Source organism: Ovis canadensis, chromosome 20 (assembly GCF_042477335.2).
Source record: "Ovis canadensis isolate MfBH-ARS-UI-01 breed Bighorn chromosome 20, ARS-UI_OviCan_v2, whole genome shotgun sequence".
NCBI lineage: Eukaryota > Metazoa > Chordata > Mammalia > Artiodactyla > Bovidae > Ovis > Ovis canadensis.
The window spans coordinates 49,667,148-49,686,037 of record NC_091264.1 but is presented as its reverse complement, the minus strand read 5'-3'; the positions used below and the strand labels follow the sequence as shown (position 1 = coordinate 49,686,037).

At 39.7% G+C, this 18,890-nt stretch overlaps 1 protein-coding gene across 1 annotated transcript; it reads right to left on the bottom strand.

Moving 5' to 3' along the window:
- Positions 1-15,136: 15,136 nt before the first annotated feature.
- LOC138425096 (ubiquitin-conjugating enzyme E2 N-like) lies at positions 15,137-16,394 on the bottom strand. Its single transcript, XM_069562715.1, has one exon. The coding sequence runs from the start codon at positions 16,316-16,318 to the stop codon at positions 15,860-15,862; it is 459 nt and encodes a 152-aa protein (XP_069418816.1). The 5' UTR covers positions 16,319-16,394; the 3' UTR covers positions 15,137-15,859.
- Positions 16,395-18,890: the final 2,496 nt, after the last annotated feature.

Here is an 18,890-nt window from a genome sequence, read left to right as displayed (position 1 = left end):
ATTTGAAAAGACCCTGATGCTGGTAAAGATTGAGGACAGGAGGAGAAAGGGACAACAGAGGATGAGATGGTTGGATGGGATCAATGACTCAATGGACATGGGGTTGGACTGCAGGAGTTGGTGATGGACAGGGAGGCCTGGCCTGCTGCAGTTCATGGGGCCACAGAGTTGGACATGCCTGAGCAACTGAACTGAACTGAACTGAAATGGCCTAGAAGAAAAAATAAATAAAATGTCTTATGGATATCATTATATATGCATTTGTAAAGAAAACTAATGAAAAAATACAGAAGACTTACCATTTGCTGAACCAGAGAGTTTACTCACTTAGAGCTGAATATACACTCATCTAGAAAAAATACTTTCTCAGCTTCTGATGACTTCTAAAGAAAGGGACTCCATGACTTTCATTGCCAGCCTACACTGGAATCCTTTGCACTTCCCTCTTCCACTTCCCTCCATGAAATCTCTTCCCTAGGTTACAAAACACACCTTGGGCTTCTGGTTCAGACAAGATGGTCTTGATCTCTTTGTGCCCACTCCTCTGTTCTGGAAATAAGAAAAGACTACTAAAGGAGACCTTTTATAGTTGGCAAGAAGAAGTTGAACTAGATTAGGGCCTGAAGAATGGAAGAACAACACCAGCAGCACCTAAGAGAAGACAAGCCAGGCCCAGCATTCCTGACCTTCAACCTAGTATCAGAAGGCAGCGTGAGTAGGGCTGTTCCTCCCAAGAATTAAATGTGAAGGAACACCAGGTGGTGCTTTAGTTGCTAAGCTGTACCTTACTCTTTATGACCCTATGGACTGTAGCCCACCAGGTTCCTCTGTCCATGGAATTCTCCAGCCAAGAATACGGATTCCCATCACCTCCTCCAGGGGATCTTCCCGACCCAGGGATTGAATCCGGGTCTTCACAAGGCAAGTGGATTTCTTACTGTCTGAGCTACCAGGAAAGCCCAAGAAATTCAATAATGGCATGGATATTTGGAAAATAAAAGGATAAAAACAGATGTCAATATTAGATAAAGTAGACCTTAGAGCAAAGAAAATATCTAATGACAAAGGAATACAAGGACATTACCTAAGGAAAAAAGAGTCAATCCAGCAGGAATACATAATAATCCTGGTGAGTCAGTGGAGAAAGAGATTAGTGGATTGATTTTTTCCTCTGACTACTTTCTTGATGAGAAGTGGCCAAGTTTTTCCACTGAAGCCCAGAGCTCTGGTCAGAGGCCCTTGCTTTTAGCTGCAGCTATGTACAAGACTCTTTAGAGACTGCAATATCCATTCTCTTCCTTTGCCCTGTTGGCCTAAAAGTGTTCATGCATCCATGTTCTGGCCTGTCTCAAAGAGTTTTGCTTTTCTTTTTAAGGTATCCTTAGCTCTGATACAGCTTCCAAATCTTTAATGTTCATCGTGTGCTTGTCACTCAGGCACGTCTGACTTTTTGTGATACCCATGGACTTTAGCCTATGAGGCTTCTCTGTCCAAAGGATTCTTCAGACAGAATGCTAGAGTGGGTAACCATTCCCTTCTGAATGGATCTTCCCTGACCCAGGGGTGCAACCCAGGTCTCCCAAATTGCAGGCAGATTCTCTACCATTTGAGCCACCAGGGAAGCCAGTTTTCTTTATTTTCCTTACCTGTGTAAATCATCTCAATTTCTGACAATGATAGGGGTGGGTATGGAGCTGCTAGATAAAGATGGTCCCTCAAAGATGTAATGCTAAACTGCTTAAACAGGAGGGGGACATCTTTTCTCCTGACTCCAAAATCATAAATGCAAGAACATGTCACAGGTCATTTAAAAATAAGTGCTGAGAAATCAATGATTTAAGAATGACTTTTTAAAAGTGCGCAAACTTTAAGCTGTAAGATGATAAATAAGGTCTGAGGATCTAATGTGTAACATCGTGACTATGGTTTGTAATGTGTTATTGAAATTTGTGGGGCTCCCCAGGTGGTGTTAGTGGTAAAGAATCCTCCTGCCAGTGTAGGATGCATAAGAGATGTGGGTTGAATCCCTGGGTCAGGAAGATCCCCTGGAGGAGGGCATGGCAATCCACTCTATTAGTCTTTCCTGGAGGATCCCCATAGACAGAGGAGCCTGGCAGGCTATAAAGTCCATGGGGTCGCAAAGAGCTGGACATGACTGAAGTCACTTAGCACACATGCAGGAGAGGAAAATTTAAAAGTTCTCACCAAAAGATCTTGGAAGGTAAATATGTGAGGTGATATTAATAGATGTGTTAATTAAATCAATGAGGGAATCCATTAATTATGTATGCCTATTTAAATTGTCACATATACTTTAAACATCTCGCCATTTAATCTGGAAATTATATTCTAAAAAACTGAAAAAGGAGACAAACTAAGAATTTCAATGCTTTTTATATAATATTATAGATATTTCAGCCATTACTCTTGGTATGTAGAAGAGTTTTTTAAATTCCAGAAAATCACCAGTGGGATTCACTGGATAATCAGAAAAGGAAGAAATCTTGGACAATCTTCCCATATTAAGGATATATAAGTAAATCCAAGAGTGATTAAATCACTTATCTAAACTTAAAAAACTTGATGCAAAAGTAGCAATAGAAACCAGGTTTCCTAGGTTTAGGTGAATCTTTACCGAATTACCCAGCAAATGGAAATATCTCCTATGCTCTGCAAAACTTGATTCTTATTTCTTTCACAGACTGATCATATTCCACCTTGTATTCACTGTCCAGTTTGCATAAGTTTTACCAGGTAAATTGAATTCCTTGAACGTTCAATCCTGTCATGTTTGATCTTCTCACTCTATATTCTCACATATGGCTAAAGCTCTTTATAAATGCCATTCCTTCTCCATGGAAGGTCCTTGCTCTTTTACCTCATGACTTCCCCCACATCTTTAAGATCTCAGTAAAAACCACTTCCCCAAAGCAGCCTATTTTGATTCTGACAGAGCTCAGGTCTCCTTGTTATGTGGACATATGGCATTCTGTACTTTTCCCTCTTGACTCATGTCCCAACTGTGGTGCAACATTTAACTTTGAAATTTACCTCTGTTTTTTTTTTTTTTTTTAGTTTTTTATTTTTTTAAATTTTAAAATCTTTAATTCTTACATGTTTGGGTACCTCTGTTTTTCTAAAATTTATGTCCTAATTTACAAAGTCCACATGTGTGCTCTTCACGTCTATCCATTCTTTGCATCCAGCAGGCTTTCCTTAAGTGTTTGTTCAGTGAAACACTTTTATTCGTGCAGAGTAAAATTCCAATGAATTATTGATGCTGCTCTCACAGCATACAGTGAACTAAAACCATGGAGGACTTCTCTCCCCACCAAAACCCTTATATCCTTATTATTGGGACATAATTACAGAACTAGAACTGTGGGGGCTTCCCTTATGGCTCAGCTGGTGAACAATCTGCCCACAGTGTGGGAGGTCTGGGTTTGATCCCTGGGTTGGGACGAGTCCCTGGAGAAGGGAAGGGCTACCCACTCCAGTATTCTGGCCTGGAGAATTCCATGAACTGTATAGTCCATGGGGCCACAAAGAGTCGGACACGACTGACTGACTTTCACTTTCACAGAACTGTGGATGCATCAACTTTTGTTACCCTATTAGATGGAAAGCACTGGATGTTCAGTCTTTTATTCCACATACACTAGCCCTCACAGTTCATTTCCTAACATAATGTGATAACCTAATCACTGACTAAAAGCCTGAATAGGGCAGAACTAGACACAGTGCCAGAGAAGGTGACAGCATCCTACTCCAGTACTCTTGCTGGAAAATCCCTTGGACGGAGGAGCCTGGTAGGCCGTAGTCCACGGGATGATGAAGAGTTGGAAACCACTGTGCGACTTCAGTTTCACTTTTCACTTTCAGGCATTGGAGAAGGAAATGACAACCCAGTCCAGTATTTTTGCCTGGAGAATCCCAGGGACGGGGGAGCCTGGTGGGCTGTGGTCTGTGGGGTCACAAAGAGTCAAACACGACTGAAGCGACTTAGTAGCAGCAGCAGCAGCAGAGACAGTGATCAGAACCTGCCACTTGAGTCTACTTTTTACCATAGGATTCTCAACTTCACTAAAGGAGTTCATTTTCTTAGCTGTACTCTCTGATCATGACAGATAAAAATACTTTAAGCAGACCCTACAAATTAAATATTCTTACATTGTACATAAACACCTAATCTCTCTTTGAAGGTTCAAAAGAAATTCACTTCCTTGATGAATTGTTGCCTACCTTTCCTAGATGAAAGTGCCATCTCCCTCCTGATGGCTTCCTAATGTCATTCTCACCATTTTCATCTCACTCACCACTTTCTGACTTACATTATAGTTAATTATCTGAACAACATCAATTCCCACTCCTTTCATTCAGTTCCACTGGGGCTACAGGAGTATGCCAACTGCCCTGAAGTTACTATTTATTGAGTATCAAACATGGCGGAAACTGGACAGCCATTTGTTCTTTCTGAGGTAAATATTATAATTAAAAGCAAATACCCAGCCTCTGGTATTTTGGATGAATTGACAACGGGACAAAACCTTAACTGCTATTCCAGATAAAAGTTCCTTTAGTGTTAAATTTTTTCTTTTAGAGAGAGCCTCATTCTAGATAATGTTCAGGTAAATAGAAACGGGACTGATAATTAGAAAAAAAAAAAAAAACACTGTTGCAGGATACAAAAGTAGGCATATCACGCTTCTTCTGTATACTTCAAGACCCATTTTATTGGGAGCTGGCATCTCAGACAGTAAAGTAACTGTCTGCGGTATGGGAGAACTGGGTTCCATCCCTGGTCAGGAAGATCCCTGGAAGAGGGCATGTCAAACCACTCCAGTATGCTTGCCTAGAAAATCTCCATGGACAGCGGAGCCTGGCGGGCTGTAGTCCCAAGGGTAGTCAGTCCAGGGGGTTGTAAAGTGTTGGACACAACTCAGCAACTATGCACAGCAAACTTTTCAAGGTGACATCCTGACATTTAGAGACAGTTTCTTTCACTAGTGTGCTTAACTACAACTCCTGCTTTTCAATGGAAGATCAAAGATAAAAATAATATTCTATAACAGTCAAGTAATTATTTCTATCAAGGATTTTTTCTTAAAGCGAAGCTAGAGAAATACACTGTGGGATAGGGCAGATAATGAGAAGTATAAGAGATCCAAACAGGTAAGCTGCACAACCAATCGATAATTTTCTTTTCAGGAAAAAGAATAAAACCTCAGTTTGGAATCCTGTTTTATACAGAGACTTGTATAATCTTTGGAAATGTAAAGGATTTTCTACTCTAATTTTCCTTTTCTGGGTGAGAAAACCAAGGCCTAGAGAAGTGAAGATAAGTTTCGAAGTCAAAGAGCAGTTATGTTAGGATTCTGATGAGAGCCCAGTGACAGGCCTTAGGGTCCAGTTTAGGCTGACAGGCTGGAGATTGGGGTACCAGTTAAGGGTGCTGTCTTCAGGCCAAATTGCTTTGATTTTGGGAAACCTCTATCTTTACACTTAAGGTCCTCAACTGATTGCATAAAATCCAGTCTATTGGTTTAAATGTTAATTACCTCTAAGAAAATATCTTCCCAAATGGGCATGTCAAGGAACTACAATTGGAAAGAAATGTACAATTCTATGGAGTATGTTATCATCTGCCAGTTTATTTGGAATTATTTATATCTATGTTACCTGTTCCACATTCATGACCTTGGAAGGGAAAAACAAGATTGACAATTTTTTTTCCTGTTTAATCATATCCAGTGTTTTAGTGCATGCAGGCTGCTATTACAAAATGCGAGAGGCTGGGTGGTTTATATACCACGTTACTTATCACAGTTCTGGAGGCTAGAAGTCCAAGATCAGGGTGCCAACATAGTCAAATGAGTGAGGGCCTCTTCCAGGACATATTCTTAAATAAAAGGGATGAGCAAGTATTTCAGGCCTCTTTCACAAGAGCCCTAATCCCATTCATGTGGGCTCTGCCTCATGACCTAATCATTTTTCAATGGTCCTCCCTCCTAACATCATCACTTTGGGAATTAGATTTTCAACATATGAATTTTGGGAGATCACAAGCATTTAGAATGTGGCACCCAATGAGGAGACTTACTTGTCTAAGGTAGCTCAAAGCTTCATCCATACTGAATGCTCTGTGGTGCTGATAGGAAGCCAAGGACTAAGGAAGCTGAGTAAGGACCAGCAGCCCCATGTGGAGGGTCTGAGATGACAAACTCTTTGATGGATTTCCCAACAGTATATGAGTAAGTTAAGTCTTCCTTGGTTATCAGTAATTGAGCAATCCCCTCCCTCCTATATATGTTCCTATTTGAAATATGAGTTAATTACTGATTTCTTAGACAAAGTACCAGTTGAACAACATGGAAACATCACAGCTATGCATATGAAAAGAAGGGCCTTAGAGGGATGCAAATTTCATTATGGAAAGTCCTTAAGACTTCATTCACTTCAGACAGCAATTACAAGTTTGAGGATCTCCCAAGACCATTCTTGGGTTCCATAATCAGTTAGAACTCCAAGAGCTCACTGAAAGCTGTTATGCATGTGGTTATGGTTTATTCCAGATCTTTTATTTATTTTTAATTCATATTTTATTTTTCAGTTCAGTTCAGTCTCTCATTCATGTCTGACTCTTTGTGACCCCATGAACTGCAGCATGCCAGGCCTCCCTGTCTATCACCAACTCCTGGAATTTACCCAAACTCATGTCCATTGAGTCGGTGATGCCATCCAGCCATCTCATCCTCTGTCACCCTCTTCTCCTCCAGCCCCCAATCCCTCCCAGCATTAGGGTCTTTTCCAATGAGTCAACTCTTCGCATGAGGTGGCCAAAGTATTGGAGTTTCAGCTTTAGCATCAGTCCTTCCAATGAACACCCAAGACTGATCTCCTTTAGGATGGGCTGGTTGGACCTCCTTGCAGTCCAAGGGACTCTCAAGAGTCTTCTCCAACACCACAGTTGAAAAGCATCAATTCTTTGGCTTTCACTTTTCTTCACAGTCCAAATCTCATATCCATACATGACCACTGGAAAAAGCATAGCCTTGACTAGATGGAACTTTGGTGGCAAAGTAATATCTCTGCTTTTGAATATGCTATCTAGGTTGGGCATAACTTTCCTTCCAAGGAGTAAGCTTCTTTTAATTTCATGGCTGCAATCACCATCTGCAGTGATTTTGGAGCCCAAAGAAATAAAGTCTAACACTGTTTCCACTGTTTCCCATATATTTTCCATGAGGTGATGGGACCAGATGCCATAATTTTAGTTTTCTGAATTTTGAACTTAAGCCAACTTTTTCACTCCTCTCTTTCACTTTCATCAAGAAGCTTTTTAGTTCCTCTTCACTTTCTGCCATAAGAGTGGTGTCATCTGCATATCTGAGGTTATTGATATTTCTCCCGGCAATCTTGATTCCAGCTTGTGTTTCTTCCAGTCCAGCGTTTCTTATGATGTACTCTGCATATAAGTTAAATAAGCAGGGTGACGATATACAGCCTTGATGTCCTCCTTTTCCTATTTGGAACCAGTCTGTTGTTCTATGTCCAGTTCTAACTGTTGCTTCCTGACCTGTATATAGCTTTCTCATAGGCAGGTCAGGTGGTCTGGTATTCCCATCTCTTTCATAATTTTCCACAGTTTATTGTGATCCACACAGTCAAAGGCTGTTGCATAGTCAATAAAGCAGAAATAGATGTTTTTCTGGAACTCTCTTGCTTTTTCCATGATCCAGCGGATGTTGGCAATTTGATCTCTGGTTCCTCTGCCTTTTCTAAAACCAGTTTGAACATCTGGAAGTTCATGGTTCACGTATTGCTGAAGCCTGGCTTCAGAATTTTGAGCATTAATTCACTAGCACGTGAGATGAGTCCAATTTTGTGGTAGTGAAATAGGGTAGGGATGACAATGGCACCCTACTCCAGTACTCTTTCCTGGGAAATCCCATGGACAGAGGAGCCTCGTAGGCTACAGTCCATGGGGGTTGCAAGGAGTCGGACACAACTGAATGACTTCACTTTCACTTTTCACTTTCATGCATTTGAGAAGGAAATGGCAACCCACTCCAGTGTTCATGCCTTGAAAATCCCAGGGACGCGGGAACCTGGTGGGCTGCCAGTTATGGGGTTACACAGAGTCAGACACGACTGAAGCGTCTTAGCAGCAGCAGCAGCAGGGTATATAGACATTCAAAATTCTCCATTGCTTAGTGCATCAGGCACTCAAGGACCACACTTACTGAAGTCTTTCTCTATTGCTCAACCTACAGGTACCAGCATGGAGAAAGAGATAACTCTATTCCACAGGCAGTGGAACCCTAATTTTATGGCCTCATAGTTTTCCTTAAGGAGCACTGCATGCAGCAGATTTCCTCCATTCCATCCCATTGGGCTGACTCCCTTCGGTCCATAGGAGTCCTCATCCTGGGATCATTGTGCAATCCCCATGGCTCCAGCTCCCAGCATCCGTGGACACCAGTGGATTTACAACCCTGTCCAAGGTATGAAAGGCTGCAGCATGGCTTGTCTATGTGGTTCTCACTCCATTCAGATTGTCACAGATTACTTAGTTCATTCCCCAACAGCTTCAAATGCCTCCCCCATCCCGGTGGACTGCCATGGACACAGGGATCTTTCCCTTGCGCTTTAGCTCCCTCTCCCGCAGGTGCAGGCTGGTTCCACTTGCTCTGCTCCTTCCTTCCCTTTCCTCCTTGTCCCTTCTTTCCTTTGTCCTACCGAGTTCTGTATGGATCCAGATATTCCTTCTCAGCAGTCAGGGAGTCCTGCCAGCATTCACCTGGTCTTCTGTGAGAACTGCTGCGTCTTTAGATGTTCTTGATGCATGGGTGGAGAGAGGTGTACCCCACTTCTACCTACCCCTCCATCATCTTGTCCATCCCCATTTGTGCATATATTAGAAATGAGTTTCCCTTTCTATTAAGTAGCCTTGCCATCATCACACATGTTTAACTTTTGCTTTTTGAGGAGAACACAGGTAAGTTCCACTCTCTTCAGTTGAGTTAGTCATTCTGTAGCGTCCAACTCTTTGAGATCCAATGGACTGCAGCATGCCAGGCTTCCCTGTCCACTCCAACTCCCAGAGCTTACTCAAACTCATGTCCATTGAGCTGGTATGCCACAAGATAATGTCCACTCTCTCAGAGATTTTTTTTTTTTGAGACTCCTTATAATTGAGATATTGTGGTATTTGTCATTCTCTGACTTAGTTTGTTTAGCTTAATGCCCTCTACTTTCATCCATGTTGCCACAGATTGAAGGATTTCTCTTTTTTTCTAATGGATAAATAATATTTACCAATATATCAGTCACATCAGATTGTTTTAATCCATTTACCTCTTGAAAGATACCCAGGTTGTTCCTATATCAAGGCTACTGTGAATAATGCTGTAATGAACATGGGAATAAAGATCTCTCTTGAGACAAGGATTTTATTTCCTTTGACTATATATCTAGAAGTGGGATAATGGATCACATAACAGTTCTCTTCTAAATTTCTTGAGGAACCTCCACAATATTTTTCCATGGGAGTTGCACCAGTATACATCCCCACCAACAGTGCATAAGCACTCCTTTTTCTCCACATCCTCAATAACATCTGTCATTTCTTACATTTTTGGTACCTGCCATTCAAATAGGTATGAGGTGATATCCTTTGTGCTTTTGATAAGCATTTCCTTTTATTATTAATGATGCAGAGCATCTTGTCATATACCGGTTGATCATCTATATGTCTCATTTGTGGGAAAACGTCTAGTCTTTAAAAATGTAGCATACATTATGTTTACTATATTCCAATATATGAAACTCAGTTGCTGACCTATATATCAACAATGAACTATAAGAAAGTGGAATAAAGAAAACAATCCCATTTACTATTGTATCAAAAAAAGATAAAACATTTAGAAATAAACAAGCAAGGTGTTGAAAGATTTTATGCAAAACCTCTAAGACATTGATAAGAGAAATTTAAAAAGAGTTAAAGATATGTAAAGTTAGGTTGTCTATTCAATGCGTTTCTTGAGGTAGGATTTCTATTACTTTAAACTTCCTTCTTAGAACTGCTTTTGTTGCATCCTATGGGTTTTAGATCATCGTGTTTTCATTGTTCTTTGTTTCTAGGAATGTTTTGATTTCCCTTATTTCTTCAGTAACCTTTTCATTATTTAAAATGTGTTGTTTAGTCACCACGTGTTTGTGTTCGTTAAAGTTGTTGTTGTTTTTTTTTTTTTTTCCTATGATCGATATCTAGTCTCATAGTGTTGTGGTCAGAGAAAATGCTTGAAATAATTTCAATTTCCTTAAATCTACTGAGGTTTGATTTGTGACTCAAGATGAGGAAAATGTTCCATGTGCACTTGAGAAGAAAATACATTCTGCATTTGGATGGAATGTGCTCTAGATATCAATTAGGTCTGTTTGCTCTAATATTTCCTTTTAGGCTTGTGTTTCCTTATTAATTTTCTGTTCTGTTGATCTTTCCATTATTATAGGTGCGGTGTTAGCATGCCCTACTATTACCTTGTTGCTATCAATTTCCCCTTTTGGGTCAGTTATTGTTTAACTTATGTATTGAGGTGCCCCTATGTTGGGTACATAAATAGTTAAAATTGTTATGTCTTTTTCTTGGAGTGATCGCTTGATCATTTGGTAGTGTCCTTCTTTATCTTTCATAATAGTTTTGATTTTAAGGTCTATTTTTTTCTGATACGAGAATTACTAATTCAGCTTTCTTTTGATTTCCATTTGCATGGAATATCTTTTTCCATCCTCTCACTTTCAGTCTGTATGTGTCTGTAGGACTGAAGTGGGTCTCTTGTAGACAGCATATATATGGGTCTTGTTTTTGTATCCATTCAGCCAGTCTGTGTCTTTTGGTAAAAATGAGAGAAGATAATAGCAAATAAAACAACTGATAAAGGATTGCTTTCCAAAATACAAGCAACTCAAACAACTCAGTCATCAAAAGCAAAGGCAAGAACTGCAAAAATAAACTAGTGAGACCACATTGAACTCAAAACCTGCATAGTAAAAGAAGCCATCAATAAAATGAAATGGCAACATATGGAATGAAAAGAAGATATTTGCAATTCACATATTTGGTAAGGGTTTCATATCCAAGTTTATATAAGAGACTCATGCAACTCAGTAGGAAAGAAATCAAGCAACTCAAATTATTAAATGAGCAAAGGAAGAATAAGTATTTGAAAAATCTGAAGATTAGACTGTAGATGACAGACATTGTAGGTTTTTCCTTCCAGAACAAAAGCCTGTGTCTTCTTGGCATTGCATTCTTTATCTCCAATCATCTGTTTGGTGATTGCACTTCACAGTATACATCCTTCACTCAATAGCAATCACCCTACACTGAGGTATATGTGCTAAGAATAGCCCTGCTGTTACTGCTAAGTCATGTCAGTCATGTCCAACTCTGTGCAACACCATAGATAGGAGCCCACCAGGCTTCCGTCCCTGAGATTCTCCAGGCAAGAAAACTGGAGTGGGTTACCATTTCCTTCTCCAGTGCATGAAAGTGAAAAGTGAAAGTGAAGTCACTCAGTCATCTCCGACTCTTCACCACCCCATGGACTGTAGCCACCAGGCTCCTCCGTCCATGGGATTTTCCAGGCAAGAGTACTGGAGTGGGTTGCCATTGCCTTCTCTGAAGAATAGCCCTACTAACTGTAAATAACTAATAATTACATACTTAATCTTGAGGTATCTAAAATCCAAGGTGATTTTCAAAATTTTCCACTCAATTGTTTTCTACATTCTATTTCAAAATTGAAACACCTAGTAAGGAAAAATGAGTAGGGGACCTCAATTATACATGGATAGAAAGTCAGTTAAAACTGGGAGCATTACTGGATTATAATTTGGTGGAATGTGTTATTACTAATACTATTGTAATTTTATTCCCTTTAATTCTCTGGTATACTAGGGTTGATATTTATTAAAATAGTAATAGAGCCACTGTGGAGAACAGGGTGGAGATTCAGTAAAAACTGGAAATAGAACTGCCATATGACCCAGCGATCCCACAGCTGGGCACACACACTGAGAAAACCTGAACTGAAAGAGACATGTGCACCCCAGTGTTTTTTGCAGCACTGTTTATAATAGCCAGGGCATGGATGCAACGTAGATGCCCGTTAGCAGACGAATGGACAAGAAAACTCTGGTACATATACACAACAGAGTATTACTCACTCAGCCATTAAAAAGAATACATGTGAATCAGTTCTAATGAGATAGATGAAACTGGAACCTATTATACACAGTAAAGTAAGCCAGAAACAAAAACACCAATATAGTATGCTAATTGGAAACAATTATTCTCTTTCTGAGGAAAATATTTGAAAGTTGCATGTTAATTCTTTTAGGTCAATCAAGAAGCACACAGTAGAGCAGACAGCTAATAAAAAGTGGTGCTGAAGGTTTCTATTGAATTCATGTAGTTCTTTTTAATCACCAGTTTTTGTTTCATCCTCCATTTTTGACTGTCCATTTTTTTCCAACCCTTCCAAGGAATCTCTTGAAATGTTCATGACTTTCACTAAAGATTAGTTTTTCTCTATCAATGTGTTAGCTAGATTTTTCTACTCTTATTTTTCTCAGTCCATTGCTTAGTATTTCCTATAACTTTATACCATGTTTTTCTGACGCACCATTTTCCCACCATAAACAAGATTGTATTCTGCACCTGGGATGAACACTAAGGTTTTTGGTGTGTGGATTTAGAGATAAGTCAGCGTCACAACTGTATTGGTCCTTATAAGGCAATATATTGGCTCTAACCCACAGTAAACAAGAGACTAAATGGTTAAATATAGGTGCATGCATTCTGTCACTTCAGTTGTGTCCAACTTTTTGCAACCTTACTAACTAGCCCAACAGGCTCCTCTGTTCATAGGATTGGCTAGGCAAGAATACTGGAGTATGCTGCTGTACCCTCTTCCTAGGGATGCTCTTCACTTAGGGATCAAACCTGAGTCATCTTATATCTCTGTCCCCTGGGAAGCACCAAGTATTGGTACAAATATACTATATTTGATTCAAATACAAAAAAAAATTTAAAAAAATAATGGTTAAATAGAGAAGGGAAAAGACTGAACTTAGAAAAGTTAGATGTAAAATCATTTTTATAGAGACAATGTATAGAAAAAGTAGGAAAAGAATGACTTTCAAATTTTGTGAAGCTCTTCCTTGCCCCGTTAAAAAAATTCCAGTCTATCAAGCATGTTAATGTTCTCGTAATGGATTCATCTACTGAATACCCAGCAACCCTAACTAATTGCCTAATCACTTTCAGGATGAAAAATTGCCCAGGGCAAACCTGAGTATATCAATGCAACCAAAAACTGCCACACCAATTCCCTCCACACTCCTGAAGAAAGAGAAAAAGCCCAACAGATGAACGTGAGTTTCACCTGGGTTTTTCACCAGATCAAATGCGACAGTATGTAGTTTACCAGGCTTCAGATTATTAGAGGTAATGGTAACTGTACATGCAGAAAAAGGTGGAGGATCTGTAAGCAGTTGAAGAGAAATTATATTATGCACTTGATGAAGCATGAGCAAAATCAAGGGATGACTAAAGATCTGTAGTAGCAAGATAAATAACAGATCTATAAATTGTCCATGCAGACAACTTTAGTTCAACTGATGAATTAGACACAGGATTGCAGCCATTATACTGTACAAAAACAAAAAGTGAATAGGAACTTCCATGTGTAAAATATAAGATTGCAAAATTCATGAATATGTAAGAAACACACCCCAGTTTTGAGTACTCCCTGTTACTAGTGACTGCAACGTGGGAGTCCTATACTGCACCATCTGAGCCACTGCATCTGCCTTTAAAGGCTCTCCTGATTCTTCTACTTCTCTGACACCTCCTTCATTTGTCATTCTCAATGACTCTTCTGTCACCTTTTATTCTTAACTTGTAAGTCTCTCCCACATTGGCCTATAAAACATCGCTTTGCTTCTCATGGCCACAACAATTGCCTCTGTTTTGAGGCAATTTATATATATCAAGCCTCAATCATTTATTTCCGAATTTTCACCGTTATAATCTCTCCTTTCTGATTTCCTGCATTATCCTTCATCCTAACATTATTTAAAATATTTTCACATGCATCCCCCATTAAAATACTCTCTTCTCTCTCTACAACTTTCTTAATGATACCAGCATTCTTTTCCTCTGTTAATCTCATTAGTAATGAATATAAGGTCAAAAAGGAGGAGGAGGTTGGATTTTTCAATAAGCTTAAATTTAAAGTTTATTGAGAGCTACTACATGGCCATACATTTTACTAATCACTTTATGTGCATTACTATATTTAATCCTACTCAGTTCTCTGTTCTTTACCAGTAAAACAATTCATGGCTGTACAGAAATCAAGCATATTAACTATAGATTTTCAGCCCTCGGGATTTTCATGTTCAATTCTGCTAGTAGTAGTGAACAAGTGGGGAACCCTCCATTGGGAATCCCACTGATGCTGTTACTAAAGACAATGCTGTGCCATTTTCTGCCCAGAGACATGTCAACAAAACAGACTCTTCTGATGTCAGCAGAGGGTTCGTGTGGGATCAGCTGAGAAGAGAAGCTTGTTTAGAAATGTCATGCCTTTTCATTGTCTCTTTGTTGTAATATCATAAAACATATTACTGATCAAAAATCAATACGAATGACTCACCTAATTCATTAATGCGAATGAATCACTGGGTGTCAATGATGTGAGCACAGGTGGAATCCCTCTTTCCTGGGTCAGACACTGCAGGCACATACTGCCTTGCCATAAAATACTTAGATTTATCTCACACAAATATACAACATAAAAGAACTCACTGAGTGGGTGGTAAAATTTCAGAGGAAAAAAGAAACTTCTTCATGTTATAGATTAGAACTCATCAGAAGAATTAGTTCCTAAACTAACCCAGATTTTTAATAATTTAGTGAAGTGTGAGCTAATAGCTTACATTTTATACTTTTGCAACTTTTACCACCTTCAAAAATCTCTGCATACACATAGGAATAACCAAAATTTTTTTGGGTCAGCTGCTCTGAGCAAAGATCACATGTTACCAAAACTGCTGAATTATGATCTTTTATTTTATTTTATTTTTTTTAGAATAACAAAAAATATTTTACTAAAACATAAGATTTACAGGAGTTTCCAGACAAGCCATACAAAATGGTCACAAGCTTTTTCTTGAAGGGAGGATTCTACACTTGACAGCAAGGTCACAATGTTATTAGTGAGGGCTGTGATGTCTGTTTAATGTTCCCATTTTGGTTCGAACAATCAAGCTTGTCCATCTACAGCGTCTAAATAAAGTTAGACTTGGCTAGAGAGCATATTCTAAAGAACTGGTTAGCTGCTTTTAACCAATGCAATTAGATCACCATAAAAAGGGGGAAAGGAGCCCATAAAATTAAAATAAAACTACCTCCCCCCCACCAAAAAAAAATAATAATAATAAAATAAAGAAAAACACCCACACCCCTGCAGCTAACCCTGACAACTACCTTCATTCACAGTGCTTTATACTTAAACCATGATGGGGGAAATGAATAAAAGCAGAGAGGGGCCACTGCTTTTAAACGTTTCGCAACAATCCAGATGATACTTCTAGCCTCTGCTCATGCTTTACAACAGTGAATCAGGACAAGACATAGATTTGCTAATGTGCATTTAATCACCAAAGGATTGAAGATGTCTGGGTTTTTATTCTGTAATGTTTCTAAGACTGTGTCCATTAAATGCAAACAAAAAAGGAAGAAGTCTTGGCAGAACAGAAGTGATGCACACTTGACGATCGAATCGATTTAAATATTATTCATGGCATATAGCCTAGTCCATGCTCTAGCTGTTTCTATGGCTTGGGCTTCATTGGTCTTCCACTGCTCCGCTACATCATTTGCTAATGGATCGTCTGGATTGGGAGCACTTAACAATGCCTGGATCGATAGCAGAACTGTGCGGATCTGCAGAGCTGGGGACCACTTATCTTTCAAAATATCTAAACATATTCTTCCCAACTTGTCTACATTAGGATGATAAATTTTGGTCATGAAACGTACTTTAGGGGCTGCCATTGGGTATTCTTCTGGAAGGAATAGTTCAAGTTTAAAAGTCCCTCCCTCAAAGGGGGAATCCTGAGGGCCACCAATGACCACATGAAAATAACGGGCGTTGCTCTCATCTGGTTCTGCTTTAATGCCGGGAACTGGTTCTGCCAGCAAACGCTGGGTTTCCTTGATAATCCTACGGGGCAGCCCGGCCATCTTGTCAGATCCCGAGTTCGGCCTCTAGTCTCGTCTCCGGCTCCGCTCGCCTCACGCACGAGTGGAAGTCCCAGGCTCCACTGAATTATGATTATTTTAATGAGACTGTTTCTTATGGTTGCTTAGAATGAAGACCTTAGTAAGTGGATACTCATGTTAGTGTACTCGTGGCAGAGACCTGTGTATCATCTAGTCACGATACTGTGGAGTATGAAAGATGTCTCAGATGCTATGAGACATGAAGCGGCAGAGACAATATTAAAAAATCATACAAACTTCAAGCACTCATAGAGAGGCAATTCAGCCAGGTGAGCATGCTGCAGAGGGCTTTCTCGCTTTGTTCATGAAAGAAAGAGGTGACCTCTGTAATGAATAAGGAGTTTGGAAATATCGAATTGTGTAAGAAAACAATTCATGACTTCTATATGCCAGACTGCTACTACATAAAGCAGGAGCCTAGTCATTAATAGTGATAGATTCTATTGTAAAGGAATCAGAATTTCACTGCAAATTTTGACATGGGCAGCCTTCCCTGAATTGCACACAATTCCACCAAAAGCTTGCCTCTTCCTTGGCACAGGTTGTTGAAATGTTTTCAAGAGTAAGAACTAGAGAACAGAATTTTCAAGGTCAGCATTTTCTTCAAAGTAACCCAGGACATCTGCTATTGAAGTTCCACTTGTCTTCTTTCTGTGTTCTCCTCAAATCAACGGATAGGAGTGGGAAGGAAGAAAAGAGAAAGTTAAAACTAAACTTGAGTTATGTTTCTACTTTTTAGATTTCTAATAGTTTTCTTATAGGCTGGCTCCAAAATCCATATCTAGAGGGTTTAATTATTTATATGTTTTCCCCAAATTTTAATTTGATAATTAGAAGGGACAAAAATAAGCAAATACTTACAAAATGCATTAGGAGGTCATTATCTATTGAGTATTGAGGTTATTTTTCCAGTCAAGTGAAAGATGTTGGAAGCTCGCATTGGAAGGGCAAACCTTCCAATCCTGAATTTCAGAAATGAAGAAAGGCATCCTTTTGTATTTTATATCCTGTTCTGGTACCTGTGAGGGGATACATGTAAAATTGACATTTACACCAGGATCCTGATGTGCCGATCACCAACACATGCTAAATCCACATCCATCCCATTCACCTCTGAGGTGGTCATAATGATCTAACCCATAGCAAACTTCTTTGAAATTTATAGCTTTTTAATGCATGCTCTGTGAAATGGGTCTCCTCTTAAAAAAATAAACACAGACTCTGTAGAGATGTCAAAATCTAAGAGGGCAATTTGTTAACATTTCTTATCTTCATTTAATAGAAAATCAAAAGAAAATCCACCCCTACAATTGAGAGAATGAAGCTCCTATTAAAGTTAGTCACTAATAGCAGAACCTGGTATTTCAAAGAAGACCATGAAGAGATTCTGTAAGAATCACAGCCAATTATTCTGGGTCAAATTATTAGAATCAAAGATTTAAACAATTGTTCATGGTTCTGGTCATGCCACCAAGAAGACTGAATACTCAGGATTCTTTATGAAAGCCAGCCACGAACTGTCAGCCAACTATCACCGTGTTACACCAGACAAGATAAGTGCTTTGCAGCTTTGTATAAATAGCATGAGGTTTACTGAACTGTGTAAAGATTGTTAGGATGCTGTCTTAGTCCTTCTGGGTTGCTATAACAAAACATCACAGACTTAAAAACAATGGAAATGGATTTCCACAGCGTGGTCATGCAGGGTCCTTTCTGGTCACACACTTCTTACTGTATCCTCACATGGGGGGAGGGTTCGGGAGCTCTGAGTGTCTCTTATTTATAAAAGCACTCATCTCATTGAAGAGGCTCCATTCTTGTAACTCCATTACTTCACAAAAGCACCACCTATGGATGCCATAACCATGGGAATCAGAATTACATCATATGAAGTTTATGGGGGACACAAATGTTGAGAACATAGAAGATACAAATGTGAACTGGCTCCATCCTCCTCCAGTGGCTGACTTCACCCACACTCCACTGCACACTGATTTTCTGCATCATCTTGCAGCCGTTCCATATATTCTATCACTCTGGGTTTCACAAGTCCAAGTCAGTCAAGTGTCAGCTCCATCTCACATTAAGCCTATTCAATGTTTCCCTCTCCCCTGCTGAGGCCCAGGGGACCTACCAGGAAGTGCAGATGTGTCCATTTCTGCAAGGTTCCTTCTCTCTCCCTCTCTGGATCTTCATTCCTCGGGCCATGTTGGAACAGGGTAGATGGTAACGAGATGGGAAAGTTCTGACATCACTGACTTACATGGTGCTGTTGTAGCCTTCTCTTGGTCCAGATGAACTGATCTGAAATTCCCCCTGACTGACAAGCGTTTTGCTTGAGGGGAACCCTGGTGATTTTCCAAGACATTAACAAGTTGGGGATCCCCAAATTCATAGTTTCCTTTTTAATCAAGGGAAATGTTCTGGAACCGACAGATCCCCACCTGCAGTATTCACCAGAGCCTGTTTCCCTCACTCTGCAAGCACCATCTGGAGAAATTAAGCAGCCCATAGTCAGCTGCCTACTAGCTGA

Excerpts from the sequence above, each read along its gene's own strand:
- LOC138425096 (XM_069562715.1), bottom strand. The coding sequence starts at position 16,318 with ATGGCCGGGCTGCCCCGTAGGATTATCAAGGAAACCCAGCGTTTGCTG.